Source organism: Apium graveolens, chromosome 3, assembly GCF_009905375.1.
Source record: "Apium graveolens cultivar Ventura chromosome 3, ASM990537v1, whole genome shotgun sequence".
In the NCBI taxonomy this organism is placed as follows: domain Eukaryota; kingdom Viridiplantae; phylum Streptophyta; class Magnoliopsida; order Apiales; family Apiaceae; genus Apium; species Apium graveolens.
In genome coordinates, this window is record NC_133649.1 from 2,759,114 (window position 1) to 2,771,626 (window position 12,513).

Below are 12,513 nucleotides of genomic sequence, written 5' to 3' on the forward strand. Positions count from 1 at the left end.
CAGCAAAGTACTCTTTAGCATCAATAACTCTAAGACTACGGTAATCATCATCTCTTTCTATGAGCAACCATTTGCGATTTGTGTTAGAAGACATGATATTGATAGTTATAATTTGTTTCACATCTTGATTAATAGGTTATATATAAAAATCCTGATTTTCTAGTCATTCATTTTCATTCCGTATTCCTATCAGAAGTCACATGCATTCAGCATCAATTATTTAGAAGTGACTAGTCACTGTACGAACTACACTGCAGCACGTGAATGATGAATTATTAGCAATTTGAAAGTGTCATGAATAGTCAAATGTTTGGCTGCATTACTTTCATCAGTGACGTTTACTGTAGCAAGAAGATAAGGTATGGTGGATAGCCTGCAAAAAAAACAGTGAAACAGTATTTGACATGACATAAAGTTATGCACCACCGCATCTCATTACAGGGAAGCGTAAATAGCTGTATCTTTGCACCTACTTTTATGTTATAAATATAGTGTGTTATACCCCTTGTGATATTTAAATTCCACGATATACTAACAACAACATAATGAGTTATACCCCTGGTGATATTAACCGAGCAATTGGTAGGAAATGGTTTTTTGATGACAATTTTAGGTACTCAATGGATCCAAATGAACGTTACACAGGAAGTTCAATAATCACGATGCAGAGGGAATGGGAATGGCGTGTTGGGTGTCTCAACAGTTGTATGGGCCAATGTGTCCAGGAAGGAGTGTGAATACCAAAACAACGCGCCATACACATGCAGCGAGAAACGCCTCATGAGCTGAAATTAGCAATATTTCGTGCTAGAGAGGAAGGAGATCGTATGAGGATGCGTTTAAACCGTAAAGACCTACAAAGAAGAAGTGAAGAGTATGCTGAAGACGGTGACCACCACACTGCAATGATGTATCATCATTTCGCTATAGGTCCTGATTATGTTTTCGATTATTTTTTGTCGAGTAAGACAATTACTTATGCCAAGTAATTTTGTAAAACATAATTATTAATCACGGACTCAAATAAAATTAAACAAAAAAATATAAACAACATAATACAGCGTTTGCTTTTGTTGTAAATTTCAAGAATCTTATCTTCTCTTTCATATCTTCCAAGTGGGACATAAAAAGTAGATTTCTCTTTGACAAATATCCTATCGGAAATCTCCATTAGATTCTATCAATAATGCATTCCTATCCGAATTCTCAAAATATTTATCTATCTCTAGCCTACAGCTTATAAACCTATTTATATGTGTCCTCCAACATTGCATGTATTCAAAACATACTGCAATTCTAAGTTCCTAAATCTTTAGGAAAATAATATTGTTCATACTGCAATTCTAAGGTATGTCAGCATTACATGTATGTTTGTTTACATGTACAATCTTGACTTTGGTTTCCTAACTGTTAATGCTGTCTTCAACGCAGGGAGATGGAAGGCCACGTCAACGTCAAATTTTTTTGGGGTGGAGTAGTTATTCGAGATGGTAGTAATATCAATTACTCTATCGATCCAAAAAAAATGATGTTTATTAGGTTGGTACCACTTACAATGAGCTTAAAAGTGTCGTGTATAATTTAATGAACATTAGTTCGTATCAGTGGAATTTAAAATTGAGTTTAAAGTTTCCATATCTTGGTCAGTACAACCTAGTTGAAGGTTTTTATCAAATGGATATTTTATGTGATGATGATGTTACACGCATGTTAAATGTTCCTTCCATGTTGCTAAACGTTCAAGGAGATGTTTCTTTGTTCATCGAAATAGAAGAAATTGTTGTTGATGACCCATACTCATTCCAGCATAATTTCGGGTCACAACCAACAGCAACAACATACGGTGGTGATGTACAGCCACTGTGGTCAAATGTACTTTTTGATCAAGGTGTAGGGCATGGAGGGAGGACTACTCAACATGGTGGAGGGTCTGGTAGGGGGGCTAGTGAACATGGTGGACGGAATGAAGGGGGTAATAGTCAATATGTTGGAGGGTATGGAGGGGGGAGTATACAATATGATGGAGGCTATGGAGGGGGGAGTAGTCAATATGGTGCAGGGTATGGAGGGGGGAGTAGTCAATATGGTGAGGGGTTTGGAGGGGGGGACTATTGAACATGGTGGGGGTAATGGAGGGTGGAGTAGTCAATATTGTGGAGGCTATGGAGGGGGGACTACTGAACATGGTAGAGGGTATGGAGGGGAAAGCAGTCAATACAGTGGCGGGTTTCAAGAGGGGGCTAGTTATGAAAGTGATGTGGTGGGAAGAGGTTTAGGTCAGCGGTTAGCCCTGCTGGCCGATGGAGTTGTAGCCAATTCACCAAGTGAGGAGAATTTTCACCTTCACAATGATGACGGCGAGGAATCTTCTGCAACCGAAGATGGTGAAGGACATTCAGAGAGAAATGAAGAAATTTCCAATACATTTTCGGTAGTTCGAGAAGAACATCATGTTCCAAGGGTTCCATGGTTTCGCACAGAGCAATACACTCCACCAATCATAGATAACCCTAATGATATATATGCTGATGAAGACCTCGACAAGGGGGAACTGGGTGAGGGAATGTGTTACCGTGACAAAGCAACGCTCTTGGGAGCAGTGAGGCGTGCACATATTAACACTGATCGTACATATAAAACTACAAGGAGTAACAAAGAACAGCTCATTGTACAGTGCCGGGTTGAGGGGTGTAACCGGAGGATGTGGGCTGCTTTCATGCATGATTTCGGGTACTGGCGGATTAATGTTAATAGAGAGGAATACAAATGCATGGTCGATCAGCCGTTACAAGATCACAAGAAGTTATCTGCAAGGATGATTGCGCAGCTTGTAAAACCACTTGTAAGTAAATCTTTAGCAAACTCCACTTATTTAAGCCGGATTTTGTTTGACATTTACTGTTTTCTGTGAAACAGGTAATAGATACACCAGAAATTCCCATTAAAACAATTATCCCGCTGATCAACAACGAGCACAACCACATAGTGGGGTACAAGAAAGCGTGGAGAGGGAAGCAAATAGCAATTGAGGAAGTGTATGGCAGTTGGGCTACAACATACCAAGCTCTACCCATGTTCCTGGCAGCCATTATGAAGACAAATCCTGGAACCATTGCTGAGATCGATGCTGTCCCTCATGCTAAGGAGCGGGGCACGTCCGTCTGCAAGTGGATTTTTTGGTCTTTAAAGGCAATGATGGACGGGTGGCAACATGCACGTCTTGTGATTTCAATAGATGGGGCATTCTTGAAAGGAAGATATAGGGGCAAGCTGCTTATTGCTATGGGTGTCGATTCGAACAACCACTCGTTTCCTCTCTGTTATGGCTTGGTTGATGAGGAGACGTACGAGAACTGGTCTTGGTTTTTACAGCGTCTTCGAAGACATGTCTGTCGGCAACGGACCGACGTCTGCATCATTTCTGACCGTGCTGCCAGCATTATCTACGCCCTACGAGACCCTCAAAATGGTTTTGCTGGGCCACTCGGCATCCATAGGTTTTGTCTCCTCCATGTAAGAAGTAACTTTTGTAGTCATCACCCAGGTGGTGAACTAAAAAAATTAATGTGAAAAGCTGAAAGAACCACACAAGTCTCAAAGCACGACGCATATATGTCAAGGATTGGTGAAATTTCCCCCACCGCCCTACAATATCTTGCTACAATACCCGTGGAGAGGTGGACACTTTCCCACGATAGTGGTGTTCGCTAACCACCACAAACATGCTTAAGGGCTTCAACGGCAACATAAGGAGGGCTCGTTTTCTTCCAGTAACAGCAATGATGGAGTACCTCTTCTACAAGGTGGTCACAATTGTAGATAAATATCGAAACGTAGTGGATGACGGTATACAAGAGGGGCAACAGTTATGTGCACGTTCCGCCGCTATGTTACCTAAAATTCGGAGAAAGGCAACAAGACATACAGTTATTACTTTCCATCGTCTCTGCGGGATTATGAAAATACTAACACATCAGTACACAACTGCAAAGGGGACGGTAAAGGGAGGTAAAACCCAGGTTGTCAACCTCAATGACCGTACGTGCACCTGTGGAAAATGGGCGACCCATCACATGTTGTGCTCCCATGCAATGGCAGGTTGTATAACACATGGATTGAGTTGTGAGCATTTCATCGATCATTTCCATAAGAACCAAACAATGCAGGACTTGTACAGGCCAATAATTTATCCGTTGGAACCAACTGAATACTGGAACTACGACTTACCCGTACCTTGGCAGGGGTATGGAAAGTTAGTGGCGGAAGAGTCCTTGAAAAAATTAAAGAAAAAACGCGGGGATAAAGGACAATCGTGCTGATCCGAACGGAGATTGATGGTCCGCGGTCTGGAAAGAAATGTAGTTTATGTTACCAAGAAGGTCACACCAAGCGTAGTAAGAAATGCTCAGGGCGCCCACAGTAAAACACGTGATCTTCTTGTCAAACACATGTACTACTGCTATTACAAGCAGTCTACTTGTAATATGGTTCCGTTTCCTTGTTTTCCATTTCATTATTTACTTGTTCTATCATAATATTTTGGTTTCCAATACTCAATGCATATTCATTTTATGTCTACCTACCAAAACTGTTGGTCATATAAATTTTTAATTCAAAAATATATTTTCCCAAAATATAGGTTTACATTACAAGCCAACAAAAAAAAATTAATTAAAACATTTTCCATTTATTTAATATCGGAGTCCAAAAACAGTCCTTCGCCTTATTTTATTTCGTTCAAAAACACACTAACACAACTTCATCACGGGAAAAAGAGAAAAAAAAAATATTAAAATGACCCAGAACGCAACTTGTTCTGGGTGTCAGTTGAAGAATCCCATAAGTAATTTTTTGAACAGATATACCAAAAAAATAATTTTTTCATTCTAATATACCATAAAAGGGACGGAGCCGCATTTCAAAGCTCATGCCTGTCTCAGTTTTCTGAACTTCTTTTCCCTATTTATTTCCTGGTGCCCTGGTGGGTGCATTATTTATGCCTCCTCTTTGTAGACTTTGTTTTTTCTCAACTTTCTTACTCTAACTTGACAAGAGCTCTAGTCTCCTTTATCCTTCCTCCGTCCTCTCAAATTCTCTACACGGGGCTCGCCATTCATTTTAAAAATCCTCTAAAATATAGTTTCCTTTAATTTTCTTTTTCTAAAAATTCTTCTAAAGTACAAATTTAATGTTTAATTTTAAATAAAAAAAATTTTAAAAAAATAATTATAAAATTGTACTTTATAATAATCTTAAAATATGTGTTCCAAGAAAAAATGATAAAGAAATGAATAGAGCGGAAGGAGTAATCATTACGAGCAATCATGATTCTAGAAGTCCCTAGTAATCCTAACTAATTCCTTGCTAGGGCATTTTACCAATTAAATTTCTAGATTCGATTAATCGCTATAAATTTTTATTAACCGGTGAAGTTTACTTACATATTACAGTATTTGATAAAAGTAATATTTTAATAAGATAAAATTTATTACCCTTCCTTATTAATCTTCAAATTACGATTAATTCATAACCAGTTCATTATGTTCGATTTACATTTTAACAATGCCAAAGCTACTGTTCTGTAAATATCTATTGATCGAAGGGTATTTACTCTCGCAGTCTCCTGTACATTTTCTACTTTCAACAACTTTGTTCACAAAATACGAACAATGCTATATTTGACAACAGCTGTATAGACATATTAATAACTCACTATGATATCGTTTGTTCCCCGTCATCCCGTGATCACAGACTCCAACAATAATGTTTGATACACATAGGAATTATCTAAGTCAAGGGTCAATGTACCAGTTCCTTGATACCCTCTCCGTCCCAATTTATATGTCATGACTTTGTTTGTTCCCTGTCATTCCAACAATAATGTTTGATGTACATAGTAATTATCTAAGGCAAGGGTCAATGTACTAGCTCTTTGATAAGCTCTTCGTCGCAATTTATCCGTCATATTTGACTTTGTGTCCTATTTGATTTTTTACGGTCAAATTGACCTAACTTTAACAAAAAAAATTACGTAGTACATTAGCAAAAATATTTATAGAAATTATATCCTTGAAAAGTATGTTTAATCTATTTCAACATATATCTTTCAGTTTTTCAAAATAATGAAAGAATGAATTTTTATTTACAATCAAAATTAAGTCAATTTGACCGTTAAAAGTCAAACAAGCCAGATAAATTGGGACGGAGCGGGTACTTAATGCCAAAGTGTACTAACAAAATTCACAAGGGACTAGTTATTCTTGCTGTTATCTTACACTGAAAAAACTAGAGACCTCACTCTAGGGTTTTTCTGGTACTGAACCCCATTTATCTGCAATTTAACAAAACACAACCTGTGGTCAGTACTAGTTCGTATTTCCACCGGCATCCAAAACTAAACAAGCCCTGTTGCATATACAAAGCTTTAACAAATTTCGGTAGTCTGTCCCTCGGAGAATAACATGCTTGAGCAACTTAACTGACCTCACAGAAGTACTGCATTTGATTGTTGACCTACTGTAATACTTAATGAGCTTTTCTAATTCCTGCCGAGAACCATCCTCACCGTAAATACCGCAGCTTGGTTGCACCTAATTTGGAAAAAAAAGGACCTAATACAGCTTGAACTAGCAAGACCATTAATATCGCTCCAAACATTCCCGTCCCACAGAGTAAATATAAACAACGACTAGTCATCCGCTATTTAATACTACATTAACATTAAGTAGAGATATTTACATATAAAATTATGGGCATATAATCTGGACACCGCTTATATAGATAAACATCTTAAGCTTTTAAACTCAAAAACATTTATTATGCCCAACCAAGATAACTAAATATGATTCCACAGAATTTCCAAAATGCATCACATGCTAAAGGATGCAGAGTCCTAGGTAAACACATATTATTTACTACTACGCTTATAATGTTCCATGATAAACTTCTCTGCATAAGATGGATATTTCTGTCGAATATATGACCGCAGACACTTCTGGTAGGAGAAGTCTATCCATCCTCCGTCAGTTCTTACTATGAATAGGCATCTGGACTGTCTAAACTGAGGATGGCGATCAACCTTCAAGCAACATAAAAAAAATAAAAGAAGTTAGTTGATCCGTGTAACCATATATGCTGGTCTAGCCTCTAGAAAAAAATTGTCACATTCTTATAAGCAACAACTCAAGACTCTGTAATAGTATGTTGCATCATCTCATTTAAATAATGTTTGACAATGTCATACTAGAGTTATCTTGATATTCAGTAATACAAATATTTAGGGAAATTCCTCAAAATTAAAGTTCACTGTAGAAGTTTACTTGGAACATAATCTAACTCCGAGTAATCATAAGATTTGAGTAACCGCAGAGTAAAAGTGCAGGGATAATCAAAATTGATAAACCCAATGTCACTTCTGTCACTCATTATACGAGCTAATTAACCACCTCTTTCAAATCAAGATGTTTGTTAACAAGGTCAATTTAACATACAGGTGGATCAGTTGAACTGGATAGTGCAACACACAAATGACAGATTTCAAGGGACCAAAAACGCTTAAGAACTAATTACAATTTCAATCCATAAATTAGATTATAAATAATCATTTTACCACAATGACTTGATCAGAAAACCGAATAATGACAAAATGATCACATGTGATGCACAGACATAACAAGACTGGAGTATAATCTGCTAAACTCCCTTCAATGTTGGGTACAAATACAAAGAGAGATTCTTTGAATATAAGTTTTTTTAGTGAAAACCTGTAACTGGGTCATGTTAATTGCAATTTGCAATAGTAGCAGTACATTTTATGTTTCTGTTCCGAAAATCTAGAATTAAACAGTCAGGATTAATGGAAACAATTAAACCCGACTGTAACTACCACAAGAATGAGGGTTTCCTAGATCAAAAGATGAAGTTAAAAGTGAAGTCAGAAAAAATGGTTTATATATGTAACCCAGTCAAATCAGATAAATGATCCATATAATCTTTATCCAGGGATCTAACTAATGCAGGAAAAGCCTTTATAAAATGCCACAGAATTAGGATGGGGTAGTTTTATAGGATTTGGAAGCCAATTTAATAGAATATACTATAATGGGTTAATAAAATATTGATAATATATATTAAAGTTCTAGTTTAATTCTTGTAATTAAGCAGAGATTATTATATCAAGAATTTTTTATCGTTGTTTAACTTTCTCTTGCGAAAGAAGTTGCTGATACCTTAATTTATTCCCTGCACGCTGCGCCCCCATCAAGTGGTTACCAAGGTACTATGTTATTGTCATGCTTTACTTTAATAGGCATGAAGCATGCAATTTTTAGCAGATATCAGGCCAAAAGTGTATTTCTATGAGCTCGCCATTGTTTAGGAAGCACCATCGTGAAGTGACATAGTAACAAAAATTTAAGATTTAGTACATTACTTCAAAGGTCAGACTCGGTACTTATAAACAATTTTGTTGTCATGCCTTATCATTTTCTTCTTACGAATACATGATACGCATTGTTTTATGCTATGTTCTCTCCTCATTTAGTCTTCTGCTTTGCTTTAGGTAATCTGTGTGTGCATATTACTATGGGCTGAAGGGTCATCCAAGGGCTGAACTGTGATAGCTTATATAGAAGTCTAGAGAGGTCCGGACCGATCTACAAAGGTATGGAATGAGGTAGAACTCTTAAGTCTCGCAATATTAGAAAGGCGCCTAAAAGATGATGGAGTTATTCACCTTATCCCAGCTCTATTTGAGCTACTTTTTATTATACCTTGACTAGTTATAGAATGGTAAATAAAATGCAGGACACGAAGTCGGGGGGGGGGGGGGGGGGGGGGGTTGTTGAGATATAAATATATAATAAGGAGACAACTGAACAAGTGTTTCTGCAAACTGAATTAGGAGGAGTTGGGACTGGTTTAGCAGCAACGCAAAGTGATGGAGTTGTTAATGGAATATAGAAAACAATACCTATTTATCTTTACAATGTTAAGCTAATTTAGTCTAAATACACATTTTGCAAACGTTTGAAAATTTTAACACACAATCTGGTAGATTCCAGGTATCACAATGCATTTTCCTCTTGTAGTTGTATCTACAACTTACCATGATGAAATTAAGCCCACATCCCAATTTATCTTCAGCGCGTGGATGATAAGCTAGAAGCTTCTCCAAAACAGTTTTCTCATCTTCTTCTGTAAGACGATCCCCATCCATATACCTAAACATAGGGAGAGATCCAATATATCAGTGTCTTTATACAATAAACTCATAATTGGTGCATGGTAGTACTCTCAGAAGAAGTGACCCAAACTGACTGTACTCGAGAGTCACTAAAAGTTTAGAAATACGTTGTCAATCTCCAATCATGGCTTCATTTTAAAACATAAAATTATCTTTAATTAAAATTAACTCCATCTTCCAATTTTGACCTTTTTCATTTAATATCATAACTTCAACTCCAACCATTACTCTCAAGTGTATCTTCAAACTTTACTTAAAATGTCAGTATACACACACACATTAGTATAACTTCATATGTTTAGTATAGTATTGCTTCAAATTTGAAGGTATATTGTTGTTTCCTTCAAATATGAATATAGAGATGACAATGGTTGGAGACGTTTTTTAGTAGTTTTAACTTTAAAAATGAAGGCAATGGTCTTTTAAAGTCACCATTGGAGATGCCCTTAAACATGAAAATATACATATAACTTAATCAGTTATATTCAACTTAATCAGGTAGAATACTTCGACCTGAAACTCAAAATAAAGAGCCAGAAAAATGGATTATTATAGTGTCCCAAAGTAAGGGACAGGCCACAACACCGTATATGTTTAAAGGTGCCAAAAGCAAAGGATTACCAAGAAATTCTACTGACTGAACAAACATGGTTGCAGATTTGCAGTAACTATCGATGACCGGAGCATCACAAAAGTGTCATTTGGAAACAATAACCTCAAATTTATGCTTGCTAAGATATTGTTATCATCTTTAGCTATTAATATTACCCGAGGTGCATGTAAGAGGTATATTTTTCTCAATTTTTTATTCTGGTATTGTAAGTGATACTGATACATTGCCTACAAGGTATTTACTTCCACTAATAGTAATAGGAAAACAAGATTTACCATAACCCTTTAAATTCAAATTAGGTCATGACTCATATAACAACCAAATTCTTAGCATTTATATTTTAACCTACTAAGTAAGCTTAAAATGTCAGAATATCGCTGACAATAACTTCGGTAGACAGTGCAAATCAAACTGGCTCACGGTAGCTAATCAAGAATGTAGACATTTCAGACATTTCAGAAACACTGAAATGATTCCATCGGTTTAGCAATAAATAAAATATATACAAACCTATTAATTTGAACCCCCAACTCTGAGCACATGCTTATAAGTTACTTCTACAGGCAACTTCTTTTTAGTGCAAGTAAAACAAACCCTTAATATCACATTATATATTACTCATTACTCATACTGCACACCCCGAAAAAATAACTATAAATTGAACAAAGGGGGCGTTGGTTCATGGTCAATGACCCGATTAACTAGAATCACAACCTTATCTCATATACAGTAAATGTGTACTTAGCATTTAGTTAGTTAGCCTCATTCCCATTAGTGGCTAAACCATTCCCTCCATACCCCTTGACAAGGGGCCCTTGTGACTCCATATCATTCACATTTCCGATTCACATTCCTATCAACCAATTAAACGCCTCCTATATAAGCAAACTATACATTGTAATAACGAATCGACATGACTTACATATGAATTCAGGTTCTGATTCCAGTTAACTAGACTCATTTATCACGAAAACATTAATTCATTGATTACTAATTTATCAAGGTTTGTGTGTACATGGAGAGAGTATTAAATTCATGGATTACTAATTTATCAATGTTCGTTCACACATATAGTAATGAGGGGGGGGAGAGAGAGGTAACATATAGTAACATGGATAGGAGGAGAGAGAGTATTAAATTCGTGGATTACTAATTTGTCAAGGGAGGGGGAGAGAGAGAGAGGGAGGGAGAGAGGGAGAGAGGAGAAAGCGAGGGATGGAGGGAGAGAGGGAGAGGGAAAAGGAGAGGGAGAGGGAGAGAGAGAGAGAGGGAGAGAGAGAGAGAGAGAGAGAGAGAGACCTGGAGGAGTGGATTAAATCTTTAGCAAACAAAGTGATAGGCTTAACATCATTAAGTATCTCCAGTTCTTTATCCTTCCATTTCCTATAATCAGGATCATCTATTCTCGATGAGTGACTCAGTAACTCGTCTTTAGCACGGGAGAGCGTGTCGTTGTGTAAAGCAGGGGAAAAGTGCTCATCTGGCCGAGTCAAAGTAGAACAAGGCCGCCGAGTTAGCAAACTCACTGCGACGGCGAGTCGGTGAGGTTGGAGACGGTGGCGGAACAAGGGGATGCTTCGGACAAGCAGTGGAGCAGCCATTTGCAGTGTGGCAATCGAGATTGAACACCGGCCGTTTATTTTATTTTTCGGGGGAAATTTATTAAAAACTAAGTTGAATCTTGATTGATGAAATTAATACTTTTCTTATCAAATGGAGGGGACACGTAATTTAAAAAATATGTATAAAATAGTGAAAAATAAAAAGAAAAATGTGTGAAGTGGTGGGACTTTAAAAAATATGTATAAATTAGTGAAAAAAAGAAAGAAAAGTGTGTGAAGTGGTGAGACTCATGAGAAAAAGTGGGAAAATGATGGGACATATTGACTATTTTTGGTAAGTTTTGAAATGTAAAGAAATGAATGGGACATTCCAAAAAAAAATGTAAAAAAATAAAAAGGACGGACGGACGGAGTAGTAAATTTTTGTCGATTTAAATTTAGAAACAAACTATTTTTGTTGAGGAGGATTGACAAATTAAATATTGGTGATACTTTCTTACATCATAAGCAATTTAATCTTTATCAAAAAGAAGCTTAAACTGAGTTTAGAAAACATGACCTTTAAAATTTATTTATTTTGAGATATAATAAATTTCATTCAATAACAAAAAATTGTATGACATCTATACATATGATCGAGTCGAATAAATATAAAATATGTTAAATTGCCAATTTTCGTACAAGTCTCATAGTGCGGAGATCATCAAGCGATGTGTTTTCAAGCGTCTGAGCTATCGAACATAAATGTAATCCTGTATAAATCTTTATCATTAAATTACATTCGGCACTCACAACAAAGGAGAGAATAAACACACTCTCATCAAGGAGATAAAATAAATTAGGAGTCTAAATAAAAAATTTAGATATGAAAAAATGAAAGTTAAATCCTAAAATCCAATATATTCCATTTGAATTCAAGATTAAAGAACGACCAAACTCCAAGAATTATATCTAAAAATAAATTAAACAAATTAAATAGGTAAAGATTCTTCAGAAGAAGAAACAAAACAAACAAAATAAATCAAAAGATTTGGAACTTTTCATCGAATAAATCGACAGAAGCCCGGCTAAAAGGAAGTTGGTTTTTGAGAAAA

General features: G+C 36.3%; 1 protein-coding gene across 1 annotated transcript; it reads right to left on the reverse strand.

Annotated features, from left to right (window-relative positions):
• Positions 1 to 6,700: 6,700 nt before the first annotated feature.
• Positions 6,701 to 11,525, reverse strand: LOC141711418 (protein DCL homolog, chloroplastic). The gene is made up of 3 exons (XM_074513853.1): positions 11,157 to 11,525; positions 9,107 to 9,221; positions 6,701 to 7,078 (listed from the first exon to the last, which is right to left on the reverse strand). The coding sequence occupies exons 1-3, from the start codon at positions 11,456 to 11,458 to the stop codon at positions 6,908 to 6,910; spliced, it is 588 nt and encodes a 195-aa protein (XP_074369954.1). The 5' UTR covers positions 11,459 to 11,525; the 3' UTR covers positions 6,701 to 6,907.
• Positions 11,526 to 12,513: the final 988 nt, after the last annotated feature.

Excerpts from the sequence above, each read along its gene's own strand:
- LOC141711418 (XM_074513853.1), bottom strand. The coding sequence starts at position 11,458 with ATGGCTGCTCCACTGCTTGTCCGAAGCATCCCCTTGTTCCGCCACCGT. Across the intron at positions 9,222-11,156 it reads GATTTAATCCACTCCTCCAG|GTATATGGATGGGGATCGTC; the intron begins GTCTCTCTCTCT and ends CCCTATGTTTAG. Across the intron at positions 7,079-9,106 it reads GTGGGCTTAATTTCATCATG|GTTGATCGCCATCCTCAGTT; the intron begins GTAAGTTGTAGA and ends TGTTGCTTGAAG.